This window comes from Syngnathus scovelli, chromosome 20 (assembly GCF_024217435.2).
Source record: "Syngnathus scovelli strain Florida chromosome 20, RoL_Ssco_1.2, whole genome shotgun sequence".
In the NCBI taxonomy this organism is placed as follows: domain Eukaryota; kingdom Metazoa; phylum Chordata; class Actinopteri; order Syngnathiformes; family Syngnathidae; genus Syngnathus; species Syngnathus scovelli.
In genome coordinates, this window is record NC_090866.1 from 9916626 (window position 1) to 9941836 (window position 25211).

Genomic DNA, 25211 nt, shown 5'->3' on the forward strand with positions numbered 1-25211 from the left:
ATTTTAAATGTAAAAAAAAGTTAGCTAAAAATGAGAACAAATTATTTTTTCTAATTTTTTTTTTTTTTAATTTATGTAGATATATTTAAAAAAAACTAAGCTAAGTTTTTTAAAATTCACCAAACACTGTATTTAGGGAAAAATGAAAAATAATTCGATGAAAACACAAAATTGAAGCAAATATTCGGAAGCAATTTTTGACAATGATTTTTCATTTCTATTTCTTAAAACCGAATTCTCACTGTAATCTCCTGAAACACACCAAGGGTTGGGGGCGCCTTTCATACAGGTCAAAGCGAGGACATCAGGATGGAACACACACACACATCGCTCACGCAAAAGGTCATCTGTGGGACATTGCGCTTTACGCTCATCTGAGTCATCCCACCCCCCTCGCCCTTTATCCCCGCCTGTCAATCTGCTCCACTTCATATCCCTCAACTGTATCTCAGCTCCAGACAGTCAGGTGAGGTTGAGTCATCTCCACCGCGTCACCTCCACCTTTGTCACTTGTGTGTGTGTGAGATGTAACTACTCTATAGAGACGTGCAAGTGTGTGTGTGCGTGTCCCCGGGTGCTCTAAATATGCTCGTGTTCCAGACGGTGGAGTCGGAGGAGCATTGTGGATGAAGCCAGCCTCTGACCTACTCATTATCGCTGAAGAGAGCCCCCGCTGCTTGATGTCCTCAATGTATTTACACGCACACTCGCCATAAATGGGTCGCCACATTTTCTTCCTCTGACTTCGAACATGAATAGCCAAAGAAAAAAAAAAATGGAGTGAACGTTACATTACCTGGCCTTACTTGACTTGTATGAAGGAGTCACGGAATGTTCCATCTGCTCACTCAGGAGCCATTGGAGGTGAACACCTGAAAGATCCTCTTTTGTCAGTGCCAGTGGGAACTTAAAAGACAAAAACAAACATTTTAAGCACGGCGGTAAATAATGGTGGCAGTTCTGCGGCGCTGTGTGTGTTTACAGTACATGAAGTCAGCATACTGCTATTTCCAAGCGGTCTTGAATGGATCATCTTCTCTGAGCACTCGCAGGCCGCTTTCAAGGGAATTGCGGTTTTATTTCCTTTGACAGTTCCCAGATAGGAAGCATGTCAAAGAAAATGTTTCGGCCTTCACGACGTGATACAGCACGTCTGAGAAAGTTCCGGAACCCAGCGGTTGACATGGAGGTTACCTGAGGGCACAGCCGCTGCATCGTGCCAGCGCCTAAGGAAAAAAAAAAAAAGATACTGCCCGATAAATTGAATCGCATCGTAGCAACAGCTTTTATCTTTTCATCCGGTCACGGGGCTGGTCTTCCCCCTGCCATCGATTCATGAGCAGCACGAATGAGGTTTTGAGGGCAAGGAAAATATTTTGAAAAATGAGAGGAAAATAGCAGTGTCACATATTTCCGCCAAATTGTGCAAGCAATGATAAGTAAACCTGTCTTAACACTTGCTTGTACAAACAGAGCTGCCTGTCACCGTTGAGGACTATTTACAAAAGGAGAAAAATAAATGATGTCAGCACGGCCTTGCTAGACGTTTCGATTCTTCGCTTCCGTCCAAAAAAAAAAACCTTTTGAGTGGAGGCCCATTAGATTCAGACTGATGAGTCACACTTTCAATGCTGTCCCCCACACCTTAGCCACCAAGCATACTTGAATATGTATAATGCAAGGTAAAGTAGCACATTGATGGAAGCATTTTTTATTACCTTAGAAATTTCAAAACTTTCTATTTTCTGGAGCCTTGTTTCCATAGCGATAGGTTCTGACATATTCGGTCGTGACCAGCGTGAAGGGGAGGGGGAGTCAAAATGAGGGCTTGTGAGAGAAAAGCTTGATCCGAAACATAATACGCCAAATTTAAAGTTTAGCGTTTTTGTCTGCAGGCGACGACCATGAACGCAAGTGACCTTTTGTTGAAAGATGCGAGCGCGGCGACTGACATATTTGATCCTCAATGACGAACAATGTGTTCATAATCAAGCAAAAATCGGATTAACTACGCAAGATTTACGCTATTAAGACCATCAATAGTTTTGCCTTAGGGATTATTAATGGGTGTGCCAACATTGCTTTTTCACGCATGAATGAAACGTGGAGAACCCAAACGACCTCGGAGGAGTCAATTTGGAGACTGTGAATGGCTGAGGGCAAGCAGCACGCTACAACTCCTTCAAATGGTGTCAAGGTCAAAGATCAAATGGAGACTAGATCTCATTAGTAACGTTCAGTCGGGGGACTTTTCCTGCCTGGTGGTAAAAGACGACATGAGATCACATTCTAAATTTAATTTAGTCCGAATGGAAAGTAGCAATGTGGTTGTTTGAAATGTACTTTGTCAACCTAACATTTAATTAGGTGACAATAGAGCATGCTGTCCAGAAGAGGGCAGCAAACATTTTTTTAATGGTTAAAGGACATCGACTATTTCTGGATGGAAGCAACAACAAAAAAGACTTACAGATTGAGTTTCTTTTTTAGGATGAAAATATAAAACTCACATGTTCTCTTTATTTGCTGTATATAGATAGATGTACATCACTTGGGATGGGGGGGGGGGTTAAAGCACACGCAAAAAGAAATCTTATTTTCCAAGGATTTCAACATGTTGGAGACAAAAATAAACTGTTAAAAAACTGTTTTGCCACAATTTGACTATTTCTTCTGTACACATGGGAGAGTGTGTGTGGGGGGGGATCTTTTGTACAAAATATGGACTCTAAACATTTATTTGTAACATAAAATAATAGTACATCATATGTACAAGCCATTTAGTATGAGACGTAAAAGACACTTGTAATAGTCATTCTGTGAGAACAAAAAAAAAAAAAAAGCTTATGTGGAACCGGGAAAGCCTCCAAAAAGGAGCCGATATTAAAGCCTTTTTTCCAGAGAGGACAGCAACCAGACAATACTGATGACAGGCGACATATTTATAATTCGCACATTCAGCTTAATGATTAAAGGTGTTGGTGGATGGGTGGGTGGGTGGGTGGGTAGGGGCCTGGGTGGGAACAAAACCAAGATTGTTCAAATGGGTGAGACGCGACGAGATCTCTTTACGAGTTTTTAAACGTTCAAGTGTAATCAGGAAGTGCTTCGTTCGTTCGAGTGGCTCCCGCGCCTCTAACGAGACCCCCCCCCCGTTTATTCGGCAGGAGGTTGGGGGGCGGGCTTTTAAGCAAGGCGTGTGCTTTGGAGGACTTTTTTAAAATTCCTACTTGATCAAATGTCCCCCTTCATAAAAAAGGCACTGCGAAAAAAGAAAGGCGCGTTTGAGCTCTTCTTAAAAAAAAATGAAAACAAACATACCTCCTGTGTGAAGCAGTGTCGTCCCTACCTGGGGGTCAATGAGCAAAGGAAGGGGTGGGGTGGGGGGGGTGAGGGGTCACATCTGAGATGAAGCGAAGACTGTCAGGTAGATTCTGCCGCCCCGTTGCGGCGGCACCTCTCAGGAAATTGATGCTTAACAACCTGTCTCCCCTACAAAAATAAGAGGTTTTATTTTGACAGAACTTAACTCAGGAGATAAGTCGGCGTGACCATCACCTTCAATATTTGGAAAACTATACTTAAAAACTTGCCTCCACTTGAAGATTTTACACTGGGCACATCCTGACATTATTGTTTTGTTTTTGTTGTTGTCGTGAAAAGCACCTGACATCTAGAAAGAGACGGAACGCCTGAGAGCAATGACCACAAGGGGGCAGCACAGCACCCCAGATATAATAGTCAAGAGGAAGGGAGAACACAAAAGGAGGTGGTGATGGGTGACGACCCAGCGCCGCTTTGTCCGCTGCAGCTTGAGGTTGAAAAGGGGCAAGGGGGGGGGGGTTGAACGGATGCGTTGTGCCTGGCCAGGCCGAGAGATTGGTGGCCCGTTAGTGGCCGTCGTGCGTGGTCAACATCTCTTCTGCTCTCCGGTGAAGCTCCAGAGCTGTGACGGTGGAGATGTCCTTGGGCAGCTCGGATTTCCTCCGCATTAGCGGCCGCTCTCGTCGCTGGTCTTTCTGCAGCTGAACCGAGCGAGGACACACGGGCGAGTGAAGATGTCTTTCCGGCTGTATATCAGCGGGCAAAGTCCAGACTGTCTGACGGAGCGCCGGTGCGCCAACGGCTTACCTGTGTGGCTTCCTCGGCTACTGTTTTCTTCAGCAGGCTGACGTCATCTAGCAGCGGCCCGTCCGTCTCCATGTCCGTTGGTCCGCTGGAGTTCACCGGCTCAGTGTACGTCAGAAACTATGGAAGATAAAATGACGGCCATTGTTAAAAGGCCCTCACGATTGGGCCAGTGTGATATTGTTGACTACCTGCGGATTGGACTTGGCGAGATTCTCAATCTTGAGCCAGGCTTCTTCTCGCTCCTTCCATTTGGCTTTCTCTCTGCGGACCGACAACAAAACGTAAATGACGAAAATTAACCATCACAAAAAAAAGAAGCAGCTGTCTTACTTGCTTTTCTCTGCCCTGAACTGCTGCGTACAGTCGTCAAACAGCTTTTGGTTCATCTCCATGAAAAGCTTGAGCGCATTGTAGATCAAGCCATGGATGGTCCTGCAAGAGCAAAGCGCATGTGGTCACGAGGAACGAATCATTCTTTTGAAGCGGGTGAGGATGGCGAGGCTGACTTGTTCCAGTGCGTTTTGGAGTTGCGGTAGAGCGCGGGGAACATGATGGGCAGGATCTTGGCGGCGTTGTCGCTGATCAGGCTCATGATGTACTCGTTGTTCCAGTAGTAGAGCGCCCGTTCGGCCACCTGGAAGTGCGGGCTGGACACGCATTTGGCCAGCTGCCTGAAGAGCGGCTCCATGACTTTGACGAACTCGGACGGCTCGATGACGTCCAGGATCTCCTCCAGCTCGTTGAGGAACATCACCTCTTTGGGGCTGTGGGTCTTGGGCCAGTACTTCAATAAAGCCATGACGGTCTGCTCGGCACAGATAAATCTTCGCGTTAGCATTCGGACGGGCGTACTGTCGTCAACAAAAAAATTAATCCTGACTCACCGGTTCCGTAAGCGTGCTGTCCTTCTCGAGGAACTGTACCACACAGTAGGCCAGCTAAACACGGGAACGAAGGGACAACCTTTAGTGCACCGACTTTTGATTCGGAAGTTGAAAAACGTTCGCTGAAGGTACCTGCGGGTGGTAAACGCTCAACGATTTCACTTTGTGCAACGGCAGCAGAACTTTCAGTAGGAATATCTTGTGTTCTTCTTTCAAGGGTAACGCAAATCCATTGATTATACTGGAAGGGTTGCGGAGAGAAGAATTGGATTAATGTTACAGCAAAAACCCAAACCGGACGGCGTTCTGAATGATAACCAAATTCTCTTCTTACCTGCCTAATATTTCCAGTAGTTCAGCAATTCCATTATGATGCTCAGTCTCATAAATAAATCTGTAAAAATATATATATATATTTTTTAAAAAGGAAACCAGAGTTTCATTAAACACTGTGCCTCATAACCGCGCACTCACCTATAAAATATGTTATTAATGTGTTTCCTAATGTACGCTCGCAGGCCCAGGAACTTCCCGTAGATGCGATGCAGGGTGGTCTTTAAAAAATCTCTTTCCCTGGGGTCTTCGCTGTCAAACAATTCGAGGAGCTGAACGCAGAGTGGCACCGTTTAATCAAACGCGGAGGGGGAAACCCGAGGCTTAACCAGAGCGCACCTTACCTGCATTACATACTTCTGGTCAATGTATTTTTTGGCTACGTTGGGTTGAAAGTCGGTCGACTCTAAGAAGCGCAGGAAGAATTCGTAGACGAGCTGTTGAAGGGAAACGAGGGATTCAAACATGGTGGCCCGCCGAGAGGCTAAGCCCCGTCGAGGTGCCCGTCGTTGCTAAAACGCACCTGAAGATGCGGCCACGCGGCCTCCAGCGTGGGCTCGTCTTCCTCTGGGTCGAACTCGGCGCCCGTCGGGTTGGACGACGGCGGCAAGGTCCTGAACATATTCACGGCGAACTGGGGACAAAAGGGAAAGGAAAGCCACGTCACCATTTTTTTTTTTTTAAAAGTCCAAAAGCGTGACACCATTTTAGGAAACAACCTGCTGCGTACAAAATCTCCACGCCACACGTGTTTGTCCCGTCGGCGCTTTTGATGATGAAAGCCGCCGACGGGTTTCAAAGACGGCCCGCGGAGGGGTTCATATTTATGATGATCGGTTCTGACGCACGGATGAAACGAAGCCGCGAAAAAAACGAGGAGGAGCCGGGAGGGCAAATTTGCACCTCGGTCGGGCAGCTGCGCATCACGCGGCATTGAGGCCGCGCTTTGATTCACTTCAAAGGCGGCGATGCCGCTAACGCCAAACATGAGCACATCCGAGCGCATGTCTAACGAAGCAACCTCGACCCGCCGAGATCCGAGAGAGCCCGCTTGAAGCCGTCAATACACATTACTGACCATGTGGACCACTTCGGGGTAGATGGGCTCGGTGATGACGTTGCGGTTGTGCGTGATGTACTCCACCATCTCGCTCAGCGCCGCCCGCTTCACCTCTTTCCATTTTAGGTCACTCAGGGGATCCGAGACAAAATCGAAGAGGACGCAGCACTGCCGCAGCTTCTGGATGAAAAGCTTCTCCTGCTCGGCCGGGGGAACATCTGCACAAAGAGGGGAGAGGAGGAGGAGAAGTTGAAATCCAGTTTTCCTCATATTTTGATGCGTGCTCCTACGCCTAGCGAGCGACAGCGCACTCATCAAAATTCAACAAATCAATAATTTAGCGTGGATTAATTATGCAGCGGCTGAGCCACACCTGTCACAGCGTGGCGGCGGCCGCTACACCTTTTCATTTCCGAACGGTAACGCACTCGTGGCTTGAAAAAAAGTACAGCAGAGCAAGTTCTAATACATTGAAGGCCTTTGGGAGTCAGCTCTAGGTCTTATTGTCGTGTTGGGGAATAATATTCAGTCTTTTGTTAGGGGAGGCTCCACATCAAGGCAGGTGTGGAGAGGTCCTGCAGCTCCTGTTGCACAACAGCACTTGGGTTCCTGCGAGCTTGAAATATTAAAAGCCGGCGGGCCGAGCCTTTCTCAACTGAGCGTGCGCAGAAAACCCCTAACTAGGTCATAAATAAAGTGTTTAGCGGAGAAAATAGCACGTGAATTGATACGGAATTTAGCACGAGTCAGGGATGCCAAGTTTAGAACTCGAGCAACTTTCAGAAAAGTCACCTGACAACTACACAACTTGCAACACGGGCACAAACACAAACTTAGGTGCATTTCCTGCTCTCACCTCTACAATGCAAGAGAGGCCAATTGGAGGCGGGCGTATCCAGAACCGTTCCAACGCATCCCGACATGAAGGAGGTGCGGCGGGACAGCGGAGGGAGACAGGCCCCGGGTACTAGCAAGGTGAGGAGCCGGCTTCCATTTTAGTATAAACGCCGCGAGCAGAAAATGAAGCTAGAGGGAAGCCGCGAGCCCCCCACCCACCCCCCTGCGTTCGGACGCCCCGATTGGACGGCAGCGTTCACGTGGGCCGGCTGTGGGGGATACATAAACATTGAGGGAGCGCTTGGCGAGGAGGGGGGGGGGGGCAGGCGGGAAATGGTGGAACTGAAGTAGAACAAGCGGCGACATTTTTTTTTTTTTCTCAATGCAAACTGGAAGCCCGCCATCAGTTGCTGGAATGTAAACATAGTCAAGTCACAATTGCTCGACACCTAAGAATCGCAAATTCAAACGAGAGAGCGGACCTCCTTTAATGTTGCACGCTCACACTTTGAATCAGCCAACGTTTGAGAAAAAAAAAAAATTATAATATGGGTGGCAATTCGTGCACCATGATCGCATCGCTCAAATTCAAACGGCGACAAACTCAAAAGGAGCGCCGAGCCTGCCGTCTGCTTTCAGGTGACACGGCTTGTCATACAAACGCTATTTCTGGTCTTCTGCCGCGCATGCACATGACAGATGGCTGTCTCCGAGCCCCAGCAGGAGCCCAGGTGGATGTGACACAAACGGCAAGGCAGGAAGCGTCGACATCAGCCACACAGGATATGCGAGCGTGCGACCACACCGACTTAACCCGAACGAATTCTTTTCGATCAAACCGTTCATTGTCAATTGGAGGAATATTACGTAATATGATTCAAATCCGCACACGCCTGAGGCAAGATTCCAATCCAGAACCTCTTGAATGAGACACACATCACTTTTCCCACAATTAGTCCTCGTCAAGCTATGTCAACAATAAAACAGCTCCACGCAGACGGGCATAAAAGACCTCTTTCTTATGTTTTGCAATCATGAGATGTAACGCAACAGCATGAATATAGATTCACCGACGGAGGGACGACTCAGCTGAGTGCTTCATAGTAATAAAATAAAAAAATTAAAAAGTCAGCTGATCTTCCCCGCCTTGCCTCTATATCAGAGTGTCACGGCCTTTTGTTGCGAGCGCTGGAGGCGACAGTCTATTTGCAGAGAGACACCCACTGACACGCTGAGAGCAAAAAGCTCTCCCAAACAGAAGCCCAGTGTCATTTTGACCCCCCTTCAGCCTCTTCCCGGGTTTAAAAAAAAATATGGCCTTGCTTCTGTGTGTGGCAAATCACATTTACTCCCAATCTGGGCAACTATTTCCTCAAATCTGACTTTGATTTAAACGCTGCTTCCAAGTCAAATGAAAGCAGAACAAATGTCAAAGCATTGTTGCTTCTATTTGTGAACGACAACAACTGGCCGTCAGATGGCACCCGTAACAACCTGCGAGCGCCTGTTTTTAAAAGGGAACACACACACGACAAATGTTTTTAATCTAGCCGGTCCGCACCACACATTCAACTATCCCTCCGTTTTACGATCTAAAATGTGGCAGCGGTGGTTGCGCTAAAGTTGTGGGTGAAAATTGGGTTTTCATGGGCATACGGTTTAAGTGCTGTCTGACATGTGTTTCCATCGGGAGGCGGAGTACGTGCACGGAATGAAAACAGGTCAAGCGAGGACTTTGTTTGGGCAGGTCGGTGCCATAACATCGAGCAACCCGCCGTGGGATAACGTTGCGGGGAGCGCTCGGCGGGGTGTGGGAAGTGAGGCGACTTTATCTCCTAAAATGGCAGAATGTCCAATTACCCAACAAAAACAAAAGCTTAATCGCTATTATTTTCAGTCTACATACTTTTTTTTTTTTTTGACATTTGCTTGGCAGGATTTTAAGTAAAAAAATATGCACGGGGAAACGTCACAAAAGCCGCCGGCGAGCCACAATAAGAGTGGCGCTTCTTCACGCGTTGCCAGGCAACAGCTGCAGTTCCAAACGTATGGTCCCGATGGGGAAGGTCAGAGGAAGAACTGCCTCGGAGCGGTCGTACATTCCTGCTTTTTGCGTTATGTCAGTTTAACTGCTCTCTATAAAAAAAACACCTCGGTGATATTCTCTGCACTCTTTATTCGCTATTTTGCTGGAATTCCGTGAGAATGAGGTCACCCGGGCATACTCCGGCGAGGACCTGCCAAAAGATTTTTCAAGCGCTCTGAGGAACCGAGTGACAGCGTCTGAAAGCCTCGCTTTATCTAACCCTAACATTGCGCAACACGAGGGCCTGCGGAATTAAAGCTTTATCTGGATTACCACTAAATATAGACGCTTGGAATAAATCCAGCGCAAAGTCAATGCTGTGTATGTTCCGCCCCCCCCGTGTTTGTTTCCGTGTGTCATCAGCTCAATATGAAAATGAGGGTGATGCGGATGTCCCACTGTACATCTCCATAACAAGATTGCAGGGATTTAAAGATTTTGGTTTTTTTTACACGCCGCAATTTAAACGCACAACGAGCGGACAGTAGCAGGAGTAGATTAAATCGCAATTTAAGGCCGAGCTGTTTGATTGCGTCAGTCGCGGAGAATCCCGGGTTATGTAAAGCTTCTGGGTGGCTTTCGATTTGGGCTTCAGAGTCCAAACATCAAGTACCTTTGAAAGCGGGCAGCTTCTGCAACTCCCGGTTGTTGCTCAAGCTAAAGCGAGAGGAGCTCTGCCGTTTGTCCTTCTTGACGGGCGTCTGGGAACCCGGCTGCTTGCCCTTGAGGAGCTGGGTGGTCGGCGGGACGCTGTTGCTGGTCTTCCTGTTGGAGCTCTGCTGAGAGGAAAAAAAACTCGCTTAGAGAAACAGACAAAAGAAAGATTGCTTGAGTGGTTGTTCATTTTCCACAATGCCTAAACAAATTTAGTCAGACAGCTAAATTGTTCACAGTAGTTTTTTTTCCTTTATCCTGCGAGTCAATTTGAGCCTTTTGAACAAAGAGGATAAAATACACCAGATAAAAAAAAACATGGCAGTAAAAGCCAAAATAATGAAATAGTTTTGGAGATATAGACAGAAATGGCATACAAAGCATGTTCCACTCCTTTTAAAAATGAAAAAAAAAAAATCCTGGATATGTGACACGTCTTTCACTTCTAATTTACATACCAGGAGGTTTAAAAATACACATTTCCTCAGCAAAGTGCATCCAAGATACGTTGGGGTACAAAAGAAGCATTGTTATCTGCAAATCTGGCCAGGCCAGCTGCGCACCATCAGACAGATGTGCCTCGTGCGGCAGGTTTCTCACAGCCGTAAACCCCCGCCTTCACCAAAGAGCCCCCCGCTTAGTTGCACACAGCGCTGACTTCAGCAACATGCAGCTGTGAAAGTGTGTGATTCACACAATCAGGGTGTGTGTGAGGGGGGGGGGGGGGGGGGGGGGGGGGATCGCATTCGTTTAGGATCATGCTTGCATCGTTGGTTCACAAGACGGCGGCGGGTCCACTCGCACAGTACGTCCCGTTACGTTGCTGTGTCACAAGACAAACTCCTTGTAGATTGTACATTTTCGTTGGGGTGCGGGAGGGAGTGGAAAGGACACAAAGTTGAACGATTACGAGAATTCAGCTCAGTGAGTCTACAAGCTGTGATTTGCTGGCTTCAAGTTTACAGTCAAGATAATTACACGTGTATTTTAAACTATCCAATTTTCAAGTTCTATGGGCCACCATGCAATGTGAAATCTAATATTGATCAAGAGACATTTTCTGGCCTTTATTATTTATCTTGTTCAAGGATTTAACACAACGGCGCAATACAAAGATCACTCATGATTGATTTCATTTAAATCGCTAAAACTACTGCATATTAATATTTAAAAACAAGGTTGGAAAGGGGGGGTTATGTTTTAATGTCCCTAACGTTTGTATGGTCCACAATTAAAAGAACGCGTTAGCTTAGAGAGCTAGCCCACCTCATGTTGTGAATTCTCCTGCCCTCCTCCACTTTTGCCCACTTTCCCAGACTTAGATGAATCCTGAAAAAAGAAAGAAAAACAATATAGGTGTGAGGGGGGGGGGGGGGGGGGAGGGCAATTCAATCCTGCCCAACTGGCATGTTTAACAAGCAAGCTAACGGTACTTCAGCAAAACTGATAACGACCCATTTCAACCCGAGTGAGAGAAAACACGAAAGAAATCAATCAGGGGCGTGTGAGTGGATTGAAAGGATCCTATCCGACATTTAGAAACGGGCGTTTAGGTTAAATCTGGCAGATTGCGGATAGCTCCGAGCTAGTTGGCTTTAGCAATGATGAGGAGTGGTAGGGGGTGGTACACTGATAGCTTCATACCCGCTGGTTTTATCTTTAATTCGCGTCCACGAGATTAAGTTGTGAAAAATGGTCCAAAGGTTAAACTGGTATGAGTTCCCCGAGCAACTCACCTTGTCCTTTTTCGTTTTATTCGGCATTGTACAAACGTCGCCGCCCTTGCACCCCTCTCCGATCCTCCACTGGTGAAACCACAGCAACTCTCTGCCCGCTGCCAGTCGCTCAGTGTGAGGCGGTTCATTCCGTTCTCAGCATCTGATTGGCTCACGGTAGTCAGTTGACCCAATTACGCGGTTAATGGCGTCATGCCAATGGCGGAAGAAGACCGCCCCCAACCCGGTCATTATCGCGAGAGGTGTAAACGCGACCGGCAGTGAATTCACATCGTGACGTCATATTTTATGTTATTTTGAATCCAACGTCTCATTAGTCATTTCTTTTTTTAAGGTATTATCTCTTTAGGATTAGTCTGCAAGACTCTTCATCATGTTCAACATTTATTTAAGGTTCCCACAGCTTTTTACAGCTTCATAGCTTTCTTGCAATGCATTTACAGTTCAAGTCAAACACATGGAATGCTTTAACATTAATAAAATAAAAAATACAAAAAGTCAACAGTTTTTAAACATTCAGAACTGCAGAAGTTAGGGTAACAGTATTAACAGTACTCTCGCAAAACTTTAATGAGATATAACATGAGTACATATGAGTAGTTTTAGTCCACTTCCTCCATCCTGGATGCATCATCATCACCTTCCAGAGGGGGCATCTCCTCAACAGGGGCAGGGGTGTCTTCTGGAGTTGGATCTTCTTCATCAATGCCTAAAAAAAAGGAGGAACAAGAATTATGAATTTATATAAAAAAATAAAACACGAGCATTCACAGAAAAAAAAAAGCTTGTGGAAGTACTCACCAAGACCGAGCTTGATCATCCTGTAGATGCGATTAGAGTGCGTCTGCGGGTCATCCAGCGAGAAGCCCGATGACAGCAGAGCCGTCTCGAACAGCAGGATAACCAAATCCTTGACGGACTTGTCGTTCTTATCCGCCTCTGCTTTTTGCCGCAGCGTCCCCATGATGGGGTGCTCGGGGTTGATCTCCAGGTGCTTCTTGGCCGCCATGTAGCCCATGGTGGAGCTGTCCCTCAGGGCCTGCGCCTTCATGATTCTTTCCATGTTGGCCGTCCAGCCGTACGTGCTGGTCACGATGCAGCAGGGGGACGACACCAGGCGGTTGGAGACTGTGACCTGTGAACAGATCCAGTATTAAGTCTCTTTGGACTTCCACCATTTTTTCAGGAAAAAATGCTCCAGTAGGACTACATTGGGCTTACCTTCTCCACTTTCTTCTCCAAGATGTCCTTCATGATCTTGCACAAGTTTTCAAACTGAGCCTTCTTCTCCTCCTGTTTCTTCTTCTCATCCTCATCCTCGGGAAGCTCAAGGCCTTCTTTGGTGACCGAGACCAGGTTCTTGCCCTCAAATTCCTTCAGCTGCTGGACGCAGTACTCATCGATGGGCTCGATCATGTAGATGACCTCCAGGCCGGCCTTGCGGAGGCGCTCCACAAAGGCAGAGTTGGCCACCTGGTCTTTGGACTCGCCTGACAGGCAGACAATTTTTGTAAATCATCAGCTCGATTGTTTCAACCCCTCGTCAAGGTGGAGAGATGAATAGCACGCTCACCGGTGATGTAGTAGATGTGTTTCTGGTTGTCTTTCATGCGGGTTACGTAGTCCTTCAGAGAAACCAGCTCCTCTCCGGAAGCGGAGGTGTAGTAACGCAGCAGCTCAGACAGTTTCTTCCTGTTCTGGGAATCCTCGTGTATGCCGAGCTGAAATATAAATGTGTGTTAGTAACAAAGTTAGGAGTCTAAAAGCCATGTGGACTTTGCCACCAAACCAACCTTGATGTTCTTTGAAAACTGATCATAGCACTTCTTGTAGTTTTCTTTGTCTTCGGCAAGCTCCGTGAAGAGTTCCAAGCACTTTTTGACCAGGTTCTTGCGGATAACCTTGAGGATCTTGCTTTGTTGCAGCATCTCTCTGGAGATGTTCAGGGGCAGATCCTCAGAGTCCACCACACCCTTGATGAAATCTGTAAAGGACATTAAGCCTGTCAGTGATTTGTTTTTTGGGGTGGGGGGGCAAAATACATTCAACCAGTCTGTACTCACTAAGGTACTCTGGAATGAGCTCATCGCAGTTGTCCATGATGAAGACCCTTCGTACGTACAGCTTGATATTGTTTTTCTTCTTCTTGTTCTCAAAGAGATCAAAAGGAGCACGGCGTGGCACAAACAACAAGGCGCGGAACTCCAGCTGACCTTCCACTGAAAAGTGCTGATAAAAAAAGCAGAAATATTTGTCTGTTGGCAGGAACAGTACCAGAAGAAATCTGGATCTGGGAAGTTATCAAGTACAACCAACCTTGACAGCCAGGTGCTCCTCCCAGTCGTTTGTAAGACTCTTGTAGAACTCGCCATACTCCTCGTTGGTGATGTCATCAGCATTGCGCGTCCACAGAGGCTTGGTCTTGTTCAGCTCCTCCTGGTCGATGTACTTCTCCTTGATCTTCTTCTTCTTTTTCTTGTCGGAAGACTTGTCGTGCTCATCGTCGTCATCCTCGCCGATGTCCTCCATCTCGGGCTTGTCGTCATCTTGCTCTTCCTCATCCTTGTCTTTCTTCTCCTCCTTCTTCTCCTCCTCCCCCTCCTCTTCTGCTTCGTCGTCGCTCACTTCCTTATCACGCTCCTTCTCCACCTGGATGAAAATTCAGTTTGATATTTAATAGTCAGCAGTTACAAGATGGAGCCTGAAGACGAATTCTACCTGGCAACTAGCGACCTGAAAAAAAAGATCACCCATTTCACTTACATAGAGTGTGATGGGGTAGCCGATAAACTGCGAGTGCTTCTTCACGATCTCTTTGACTCTCCGCTCCTCCACATATTCCATCTGGTCATCTTTAAGGTGCAGAATAACCTTGGTTCCACGACCAATTGGTTCATTAACTGAAGGACAAAACCCAGGTTACATACAGGTGACCTTGGAGAAGAAACTGTGCTAAGCCAACGGACGGTATGTACTTACTCTTGTCGGCCATGACTGTGAAGGAGCCCCCGGCGGCGGACTCCCACACGTACTGCTCGTCATCGTTGTGCTTGGTGATAACCGTCACCTTGTCGGCCACCAGGTAGGCTGAATAGAAGCCCACGCCGAACTGGCCGATCATGGAGATGTCGGCTCCTGCCTGCAGGGCCTCCATGAAAGCCTTTGTGCCCGACTTGGCGATGGTGCCCAGGTTGTTGATCAGGTCGGCCTTGGTCATGCCGATACCCGTATCGACCAGGGTGAGGGTGCGCTCATCTTTGTTGGGAATGATTTCGATTTTCAGATCCTTGCCCGAATCCAACTGGGAGGGGTCGGTAAGACTCTCGTAGCGGATTTTGTCCAAAGCCTTGAAGAGAAATAATTTGTCACTTTCAAAGTCTTGTTTGGAAAACCCTTGATGTGCAGCTTTTCAATCATCACAAAGCTACAGAGATTAACTACTGCCACCTAGTGGACAAACTTGTAACCTTTCTTTAATAGGGCTGGGAAGTACAGGTTCAGACATGGCTAGCAAATCTGGAGCAACTTACATCAGAGGAGTTGGAAATGAGTTCCCTGAGGAAGATTTCTTTGTTGGAATAGAAGGTGTTGATGATCAGGGACATCAGCTGAGCAATCTCAGCCTGGAACGCAAAGGTCTCCGTCTCCTCCATTGGATGGTCCTGTGACTCTGGCATCTTCAACACAAGAAACATACACTCATTAAAATAAGCATTAATTATTATTCATCCATTTTCTACAGCATATGTCCTGATGACAAGTGTGGCCAGGAGAGCTCTCTCAAAGCAGGTGGTGCAACAGACTGCTCCTGCAGCTTCTTAAATCTATCCTTGAAGCTAAAATCCCATTGCAATCTGCTCTGAGGTCACTTTTGTCTTAAAAGTTTGATTTGATAGTTAACTTCTCTACTACTAAATGAGACAGGCTTTACTCACCGCGTGAGTTCCTTGCTCTACCGTTCGTAACCTCGGATGACGTAAACTAGGACTTAGATTTGACAGGCGGTTGCTTTACACGTCATCATTAACGCTCGGTGTCACCACCTAGCGAATTCAGTAGTGAACTACAAGTTTCTAGAAGGTACTCTGACATTTTGTAATGGAAAGTCTCGTTCGAAATTTAAATGATTCACGATATAGCAAAACGTCTTTTAGAACACTTTTATTGTGTAAAAATGTTAAAAGTGTGTGACATGTCGCTTTAAAACTGTCACATGTAATACTAGTCTGGCAAATGCACTCCCTGGGACCATGTGGTCGTCTATCAAAAGTATCGTTTAAATACGACGAATATATTTCTCGCAAGTAAATAAAACACATTGAAAGGAGAAGGAAATAATTGAAAATCCAATTAACTAATAATATTACGCAAAGACTGCAGCTTCATTGGAATTCAGTCACCAAAGCATGGATTAGGATTATCTCTAATAAAAATATAAAAGCATTCTTTAATGTTTGAAAACCTATTCGAATAATTAAAAATAATAAGTACATATCACGCCATTTTTTTCGTTACACGTGAGATGAATCTGCAAAAATTGAGCGATGATAATTTTTTTGCTTGCAGGATAAAACACGTTTTTCTACTTTACCTTGGTCTTCTGTGTGTTGGGAGAGTAGATCCCGATGTCAAGATGATCGGAATGATTACTCAACTGGGCTGCTGAGCTGGTTTATATAGCCTTTCCTCAAAGAAGAGTGTTCGAGAAGCGTCGACTTGAGCTTAGAGCTTCTGGAACTCTCTAGAAGCTTCCTCGATGCCGGTAAAATATCGAACGTTGGTTGGCCTGAATTGGCTGTCAATCCCAAAAACAAGGCGGGAGCTATGGAAGCGGAAACGTCATCGAAGGGAAGGGGTGGGGGGGAGCAAACCGCGCGGCGTTCAGGAACATTCCAGAACATTGGAAAAAAATCCAACGTGGTAAACGTCACTTTATGACGCAATTACCTTGAAGTAATAAAGGCAAGAGTTAATTATACAATACAAAGGGCAAAGGGAGAATGTTCCTTATATTCCTCCGTTTATTTTATTACAAATTTGAAAGCTTTCATTAAAAAAAAAACTTTACAAAAAGACAAGCTACATATATATTTCCAGTGTGAGGGCATCAACAAAATGAAGATTTGTTTTGTGTGGGTTTCCCATAATCAGTTGTAGTTCTAAATATTTTTTGTTTGGAAACAAATTATTTAAATAAGTTACAAAAAAAAGTAGTACTATGAAAGCAGGCGATAGTTTAGTCCACTTCCTCCATTCTTGATGTGTCATCATCGCCCTCCAGAACTGGCATGTCTTCTTCAGTAGGCTGAACGAGGTCCTCAACTGCAGAGTCGTCTTCATCGATGCCTGCGTATTATACATTTGCATGAGCAAATCATTTAGGCAAACTAAATTTAGATGAGAGGAAATTTGCCAAATGGAAAAACACTCACCGAGACCCAGCTTGATCATCCTGTAGATGCGGTTGGCGTGCGTCTGAGGGTCCTCAAGCGTGAATCCCGAAGATAGCAGAGCCGTCTCGAACAGGAGGATGACCAGGTCCTTCACCGCTTTGTCATTCTTGTCCGCCTCTGCCTTCACCCGCAAGGTCTCCACAATAGGATGCAAAGGGTTGATCTCCAGGTGCTTCTTGGCTGTCATGTAGCCCATGGTGGAGTTGTCCCTCAAGGCTTGCGACTTCATGATTCTCTCCATGTTGGCCGTCCAGCCGTACGTGCTGGTGACAATGCAGCAGGGTGACGAGACCAGGCGGTTGGAGACCGTCACCTTCAAAGAATGTCGCATTTCGTTATTGGCACAGCAAAAACATAGTCAAAAAGTAATTATCCTTCATACAAACCTTTTCAATCTTCTTGTCAAGAATGTCCTTCATGATCTTACAAAGGTTCTCAAACTTAGTCTTGAGTTCCTCCTGCTTCTTCTTGTCATCCTCATCCTCAGGTAGCTCAAGGCCTTCCTTGGTGACCGAGACCAGGTTCTTGCCATCAAACTCCTTCAGCTGCTGGACGCAGTATTCATCAATGGGCTCGATCATGTAGATGACCTCCAAGCCGGCTTTGCGGAGGCGCTCCACGAAGGCCGAGTTGGCCACCTGGTCTTTGGTTTCACCTGTTTCAAGAGTTTCAGGAGATAAATAGGCCTGTCGGGAAATAAGGAGGACAACAGATGATACAAACCTGTGATGTAGTAGATGAATTTCTGGTTCTCCTTCATCCTTGCAACGTAGTCCTTCAGGGAAACCATCTCATCTCCAGAAGCGGAAGTGTAGTATCGCAGCATTTCGGATAGTTTCTTCCTGTTCTGGGAATCCTCGTGGATGCCGAGCTAAAACGGGAATGTAGCTTAATAAAATTTGTCGTGGTCGTTGAGGATTGTCGAGTTTGAGATCGATATACCTTGATGTTCTTTGAGAACTGCTCATAGCACTTCTTGTAATTGTCCTTGTCTTCGGAAAGCTCCGTGAAGAGTTCCAAGCACTTCTTGACCAGGTTCTTGCGGATAACCTTGAGGATCTTGCTCTGCTGCAGCATCTCTCTGGAGATGTTCAGAGGCAGATCTTCAGAGTCCACCACACCCTTGATGAAGTCTGAGAAGAAATAAAACAAGCCAAATTGGTCAGTGATGAAAGACCTCAGAAGAACCTTCAGAATGAGATACCCACTGAGATACTCTGGAATCAGATCTTCACAGTTGTCCATGATGAAGACCCTGCGCACATACAGCTTGATGTTGTTCCTCTTCTTCTTGTTCTCAAAAAGGTCGAAGGCAGCCCTTCTGGGTACAAAGAGCAGCGCTCGGAACTCCAACTGGCCCTCCACGGAGAAATGCTGAAGACAAACAAAGCAAGCTTAGAAGGATCCATTGCAACAGTCAGGTTGACAAACATCTCCTTTATTTACCTTCACGGCCAGGTGGTCCTCCCAGTCGTTGGTCAGACTCTTGTAGAACTCGCCGTACTCTTCGTTGGTGATATCATCAGGATTGCGCGTCCAGATGGGCTTAGTCTTGTTCAGCTCCTCCTGGTCCATGTACTTTTCCTTGACCTTCTTCTTCCTCTTGTTCTTGTTCTCCTTGGTGTCCTCATCCTCATCAGACCCGACATCTTCGATCTGCGGTTTATCCTTGTTCTCCGCAGCGTCTTTCTCAGCCTCCTCCTCCTTCTCGCCCGGCTCGAGGTCCACCTCCTTCTCTCTTGTCTTCTCCACCTTCAGAATAATGAACAGTTTGAGGATCTTTTTGGTTCCATTTAAGAAGATAATAGTGGCTTACGTAAAGCGTGATGGGGTATCCGATGAACTGAGAGTGCTTCTTGACCACTTCCTTGATACGTTTCTCCTCACAGTATTCCGTCTGATCTTCTTTGAGGTGCAGGATTACTCTTGTGCCTCTCCCAATGGACTCTCCTGAAAGTCACAAATGGATGGAGTGATCTACTGAACATGCTAATGCTACTGCTAATGTTGAGCGAGATTTACCAGTGTCAAGACGGACGGTGAAGGAGCCCCCGGCGGCGGACTCCCACACGTACTGCTCGTCATCATTGTGCTTGGTGATGACCGTCACCTTCTCGGCAACCAGGTAGGCTGAGTAGAAGCCGACACCGAACTGACCGATCATGGAGATATCAGCTCCGGCCTGGAGGGCTTCCATGAAGGCTTTGGTTCCAGACTTGGCGATGGTGCCCAGGTTGTTGATCAGGTCGGCCTTGGTCATGCCGATTCCCGTGTCGACCAGGGTGAGGGTGCGAGCGTGCAGGTCAGGTCTGATTTCGATCTTCAGGTCCTTGCAGGATTCGAGTCTGCTGGGGTCAGTCAAGCTCTCATAGCGGATTTTATCCAAAGCCTGTCAGAAGAAATCACATAAGCGTTCTATAGTTCCGACCTTTAAGATTGTCCAACTAGTCAAGAATTGACGCTTACATCAGAAGAATTCGAGATAAGCTCTCTGAGGAAGATCTCCTTATTGGAATAAAAGGTGTTGATGATCAGCGACATGAGTTGCGCAATCTCAGCCTGGAAGGCGAAGGTCTCCATATCTTCCTCCATGGCACGTGCGGCGTTCTCGGGCATCTATCAAAGCAAATCGAACAAAATCGAAATCTGAACCTCAGAACTGTGAGACAGATGCTAACATGCTAACAACTGTTCTGTTCTTTAAAATAAAACTCGATAAAGATCACCACATGGCTTGGTGAGGGGGGGGGGGGTGAGCAGCTGCATATGGTGGAAGAGCACGTGTTCTTCCTGTCAATCAAACACCTCTGCCCCCCCCCCCATGGGTTATCTAACACCTCCAAGTCAAAGAAAATTAATTTAAATTAAAATATAAGTATTTCAAAATGGTGATGATCGATCGTAGCATGTAAAATTGTCACGGATTTCTCGTTATTCCTGCTGGTGTCCGCCATTGCACTCTTAAGGTCATGTTGTTCGCTTCAGTGTAGCTCGTCAACATGGAATATTATCGATTATTTTCTTTCCCTTCATAAAATAGCACAAAATTAGTACAATGTTAGATTTACGTGTTCCAGACTTACCTTGAATATGAAATCTGCGTTGGGATTCCTTTGTGAGAAGTTCTGAATCTGAGAAGTTCTGAATCTCCGTTTCGAGCTGCTGCTGCTCCTTCCGATGAGTGTCTTTGGACACGATGCAGACTCCCACGACACGTCGGTTTCTTTTTATACCTCAGCGGGGGTTTCTGGAAGCACCCATTCAGAAGGTTCCAGAAGATACGAGCACTACCGGGTGGGGGGTTACGTGTGGCGTGAAACGCCAGAGCTCTAAAGTTGACGTGTCCTTGTAGGGCAGCAAAGGCACAAGCAGTGCCTGTCAATCAAGACGAGAACTTTCCTGATAGCTCGGCTGGCCATTAGGCCGCAAGACTCCCCCTCGACCCAGCAAGTTCTTCCAGCTGCCATTTATTTGCTATCAGCTGCTGTGACACACACACACACAGACACACACACACGTTGGAAGTTTGTGTAGCATTTATTCATCAGATATTTTCAACTGATTAGAAGTATTAAGCACTTACAGGCATTTTTCATCCATTTTAATTAAAAAAAACAAAACACAGTAGTGTCCAACATAGTGGTTGAAAAAAAAAATTACACTCAATGCGGTTTTTTTTTTCCCCCCGTCTAATGTTAGGATGGAACATTATGGAGTGTAACGAGCACCACACAATTCAGCCATGAATTGATCGCATTTGCTCATAATAAACTTTTCTATATAGACATGTGTTTCTTTCCTTATCTCAACATACACACATATACACACACATGTACACACATACAAACGTGAGCTTCCTCGACTCGATGTGCTTGAAAGGCATGCAGGCTGTCCCTCAACACTTGCGTCCCGTTTGCCAGGCATTAGTAGCAGAGCTGCAGGCTTGACGCTTGCTGACGACACCGACACACAATTATTATACAAAAAAAAAATTGTTTTGACAAACAAACGAACAAACAAAACCAACAAAAGAGGCCAGGCGGCGGGCGTGCGCTCGCTTGCTCCCCTCAGAGTGAATCCGTTCCGTGGCACGGCTTTTGGGATGCACTCTTCATTCAAGCGGCTGCCGTCGCCACGGCAACCCAACGACACGAAAGACGAGGAGAGGGGGGGGGGGTAGATAAAGAACGAATCAGCGTGAAAGACACGACACTTCCCTGTATCATCTGCGTCGGATCACCGGCAGCGTGTACCGGAATAAATATGATCCGCCGCGCGGCATCCATTAGTCAGGTCTACTTCCAAATAACCGTAAATATTAAAATAATGATTGCATTAAAGAGTAAATTAAAAACGTTTGAATTCCGAGTTTCCATCAAGGCTTATTATTAATATTATACATTCATAATATTGTTTATCTGTGAGGGGGGGGGGGTGCGTATTGGCTCCCCAGCCAATAAATGGATCACATTTCCGTAGGAAACACTCGCACCTCATTGGCTCGACACAGTGGACCGACCGATCCTCCGATGAGGTAAGCTGAAGCTCCTTGAGCCCCCCAATCACCAAAAAAAATAAAAAACTTGAGGCGGGTGGCTATGTGTGCGTGCGTGTTTTGGGGCATCCCTCATGGATGGAGGATACGGTTACCGCGGTAACGAGGGTGACATGTCGTTGAGCAGAGAGAGAGAGAGAGAGAAAAGGAGCGGGGAGAGTCTAAACTTCTTCTGCTCCTTTCAAGCCGATTCGTTCGTCCTCTTGTCAATCACTGCTAGGCTTCTTCAGTGAGAAGGCCATGATGCCGAAATGGTTGCTGAGTTGCTGGACCTGCACACAAGGGATGGAAATTAGTGACACTTGCCAAATAATGTCCCCTTGCAAAATAATAAACAAAAGTAGACTTGCTAAATAATGAAACCATCAGAACACTTGCCAAAAAACAAAACAAATTAATCTTGTGAATTAAGTATAGTAGTCATGTCCTCACCACCGACACGCCGTAGTGTATGTGCGCCAGCACGACGACGGCCGTCCAAAAGTACAGCAGTAGCGTTTCGTTGGCCACCAGGCCCGACACGGCCAGCGTCACCACGCCGGTCATCGGCACCAGTAGCCAGCTCAGCGGCTGGCAACGTGTGTTGCTCATTTGACACACAATCAGCTTGCACTGCAACACAAACGCGGAAACGTAAACAAAGTCCGCTTGATAATAACGACAAAATGTAAAGTTTAAAAAAAACACCCACCGTGACGTTGGCGAAGGCCGTGCCCACCATGAGGTAGTAGAGCCTGGGCTGTAGCTCCAGGATTTCGGATGGAGAGAAGAGCACCCAAACGGTGGAAATGGCAAAGAGGAGCACGGGCGACAGGAAGGGCAGGAAGGCCTCGTAGACGCTTTCGTGCTTCAGCGAGTTGCTGCGGTACGCCCTGAACAAACACGACTAAGTCGTACCCGTGCTAACTAGCGGTCACGACGGCGACAACAAAACCTACCTGAGGACGTTGACGAGGCTCATGGGTAACGTCACTGAGAAGGAGCAGGCTGAAAAGCATCGAATGAGATTTCAAGACTCGTATTGTTAAGATGATTACCTTCTTGCTAGAAAGTGTGATTGATTATTGCGTCTTACCAACGATCATGAAGGTGAAAAGGTCCCTATAGAGGAAGTTGAACAGGACGGGCTGGTACCAGGTCTCCACGCCCACCACTGCCGTCACCACGTAGACCAGGGAGATGGTCTGGAGTGAAGAAGAATAAAATAAAATAATCATTTTCGTCATAAGTGTGAGATGACGCGTCTTCAAACTCACCACTTGGCTGATGTCGTAACCCCACGGCAAGAAGAGCACGCCCGTGTTGTACTTCTCCCAGTGTGACAGAATAAAAGAGAAGAGCACCACCCAAAGGATGTAGTAAAGCGTGGCCACGCCCACGCCGCTCTCGCCACGCCCAAATATGGAGTAAACAGTAGCCACGAAGAAGATGCAGGCCCAGCTGTCCAGCCCGTGGTCAAACAGCTCCCCTAGTGGCGTGGAGGAGTTGGTGCGGCGCGCCTGCTTGCCGTCCACGCCGTCTGCAAAGCGGAGGCGATGTCAACACGAGGAGGGAGGAGACGCAAGTGAGGTTACTCACCTAGTGTGTAGGCCAGGAAGTTGAAGAGCCCCGCCGTCACCCACACCCAGCTAGGCACATGATCCTGTCCGATGGCTGAAACAAACGGGCACAAATTAATTGATTGTGCACATTATTTAGCAAACATCAATTTCGGAAGATTTTTTTTTTTTGTGAACAGACCTGAGGCATTGAAGTCGTAGTCGTAGAAGGCCAGCATGAGGAAGTTGACCACCAGGAACATAAAGCCGGTGAATGTGATGAGATTCGGAGCCAACCATTTTGGGAGAAACTACAATGAAAAACAAAAGTATGCTTTAGCAAGCGACGTCCCTTTTTTTGTGTATATCTTTTTTTTCAACCCAGAAATTCAAGGTCAGTGGTGAATGTCTCTTCCATGTTTGAAGAACATTTCTTTCCCAGTTCTTCTCATTGATGTCACTTTTGATCAAATACCCTTCAAAATGGAATAGACAGCGACGGCCATATTTGTCAAAGGCAATTTAAAGATGATGCAACATTTTCAGGGAGTGTCACAGTAGTTGTCAAAACACACACGCAAACGTGTTTCTCACCTTCACAACAAAGTTCCAGAAAGGGTGCATGACGTAGATGGACAAAGGGTTGGAGTCCACCGCGCTGTACTGCAAACACACACATGACGTAAGTTGTCACTGTGACACGCGCACAAATACAGTTCATTGAAATTACTAATAGTCTTGGCGTGACATTATAATTTGTCTCCACGTCACCTTTGCAGATACCTGCAGTTTGGTTTCGTCTTTTAATCATGCACATTTCCCGAGACGCCATCTAAAAGCGTGTTTTGAAAAAGAAATATTCAGGCAGGGTCTGACAGATCAGTAAAAATCAAATATCAATTATGAAATTTTACAAATATTGCTGAAAACAGTCAATCGATGACTTTGTCATTACAACTAGAAGATGCAAAGTAAGCGTGGTGACATTATGCCAATTTTGGAAGGCAAGAGGAAGGATGAAACCGCAAGGAGACGTGTGATCACAGTACAAGCTCGAACTACTGTCTCAATTCTTCAAAAACTTGTAGAGAGCTTTTACATTTGCCATTTATGAACGTTTCCATTATTCTATTTGAAACAAGGCAGTTTTATTCATGCACACATAACGCAACGTGACTCACATCAATTGAGAGAAAATTGCAGGGCAAATGAAGTTTAGAATTAGTATTGTTATTGCTGTCAAAAAGGGGCAGATTTGACCAAATTTGAGCTCAGTATGAAGTCTAACAGCTATGGATTAATGTACAAATTGCTTTCTGCAGATATTGCACGTTATGACCAGCGTGAAACACATGCACATACAAATGTACGTATCCTCATTCACACATAATTGCTTGCATGCATACACACAGGGGCTAGCCACTTAGCATACCTTGTATTTGTCGAAGCCTGCGAGTTGCTCTTGTGTGACGTATTCGTAGAGAAAAGCCATGTTGGAACAGTCCGTCGCCGCTACGCAAAACAAGAAATGACAATCAAACTCCTTCTCGTGCCGGGCGGACGTGCCGGGTTTAATTTTAGCGGCCGAGGCGACGTTAAGCGATCATAGACCGGAGCCGCCGTCGGTCACGCCGTCTGACGTGAGATCGGAACACTCTGGCCGCTCCTCCCTGAAACAAGACGACATGCTATCAATGCGTTGAGCTCATTAGCGACACCAAATGGTCGGATGACCATAACGCACCGCGGGAGGGAAGGAAACAGGAGATTAAAGTACACGGCCATCAGCAGACTTCCATCAATATTTAATTAATTTGGTAATAATAACAACGAGACGAGTCAGTGACACAACTTCCTGTTCAGTGTGTGTTTTTTTTTGTGTGTGTGTGGGGGGGGGGGGGACGATTCGTTGAACGAATCTTTTGAATGAACTGATTCTAAAGA

At 46.4% G+C, this 25211-nt stretch overlaps 4 protein-coding genes across 4 annotated transcripts; all 4 read right to left on the reverse strand.

Moving 5' to 3' along the window:
- Window positions 1-3698: 3698 nt before the first annotated feature.
- On the reverse strand, window positions 3699-11874 carry LOC125990358 (serine/threonine-protein phosphatase 2A 56 kDa regulatory subunit gamma isoform). The gene is made up of 15 exons (XM_049757470.2): window positions 11722-11874; window positions 11252-11314; window positions 9945-10107; window positions 6427-6626; window positions 5872-5982; window positions 5693-5785; window positions 5490-5620; window positions 5350-5409; window positions 5148-5256; window positions 5016-5069; window positions 4638-4936; window positions 4462-4563; window positions 4320-4392; window positions 4132-4248; window positions 3699-4025 (listed from the first exon to the last, which is right to left on the reverse strand). The coding sequence occupies exons 1-15, from the start codon at window positions 11746-11748 to the stop codon at window positions 3891-3893; spliced, it is 1737 nt and encodes a 578-aa protein (XP_049613427.1). The 5' UTR covers window positions 11749-11874; the 3' UTR covers window positions 3699-3890.
- A 218-nt stretch (window positions 11875-12092) lies between these two features.
- On the reverse strand, window positions 12093-16482 carry LOC125990352 (heat shock protein HSP 90-alpha). The gene is made up of 11 exons (XM_049757460.1): window positions 16313-16482; window positions 15252-15398; window positions 14701-15067; window positions 14485-14621; window positions 14038-14370; window positions 13785-13950; window positions 13515-13705; window positions 13295-13442; window positions 12943-13211; window positions 12523-12856; window positions 12093-12430 (listed from the first exon to the last, which is right to left on the reverse strand). Exons 2-11 carry the CDS (start codon window positions 15396-15398, stop codon window positions 12324-12326), a joined length of 2199 nt encoding a protein of 732 aa, XP_049613417.1. The 5' UTR covers window positions 16313-16482; the 3' UTR covers window positions 12093-12323.
- Window positions 16483-16719: 237 nt separating this feature from the next.
- Window positions 16720-20482, reverse strand: hsp90aa1.1 (heat shock protein 90, alpha (cytosolic), class A member 1, tandem duplicate 1). The gene is made up of 11 exons (XM_049757461.2): window positions 20258-20482; window positions 19641-19790; window positions 19197-19563; window positions 18991-19124; window positions 18621-18926; window positions 18383-18548; window positions 18117-18307; window positions 17898-18045; window positions 17561-17829; window positions 17154-17487; window positions 16720-17067 (listed from the first exon to the last, which is right to left on the reverse strand). The coding sequence occupies exons 2-11, from the start codon at window positions 19788-19790 to the stop codon at window positions 16958-16960; spliced, it is 2175 nt and encodes a 724-aa protein (XP_049613418.1). The 5' UTR covers window positions 20258-20482; the 3' UTR covers window positions 16720-16957.
- Window positions 20483-20692: 210 nt separating this feature from the next.
- selenoi (selenoprotein I) lies at window positions 20693-24945 on the reverse strand. The gene is made up of 10 exons (XM_049757482.1): window positions 24700-24945; window positions 23862-23930; window positions 23470-23578; window positions 23308-23382; window positions 22986-23248; window positions 22805-22913; window positions 22668-22716; window positions 22421-22601; window positions 22162-22341; window positions 20693-22001 (listed from the first exon to the last, which is right to left on the reverse strand). Exons 1-10 carry the CDS (start codon window positions 24757-24759, stop codon window positions 21891-21893), a joined length of 1206 nt encoding a protein of 401 aa, XP_049613439.1. The 5' UTR covers window positions 24760-24945; the 3' UTR covers window positions 20693-21890.
- Between the last annotated feature and the right edge of the window lie 266 nt (window positions 24946-25211).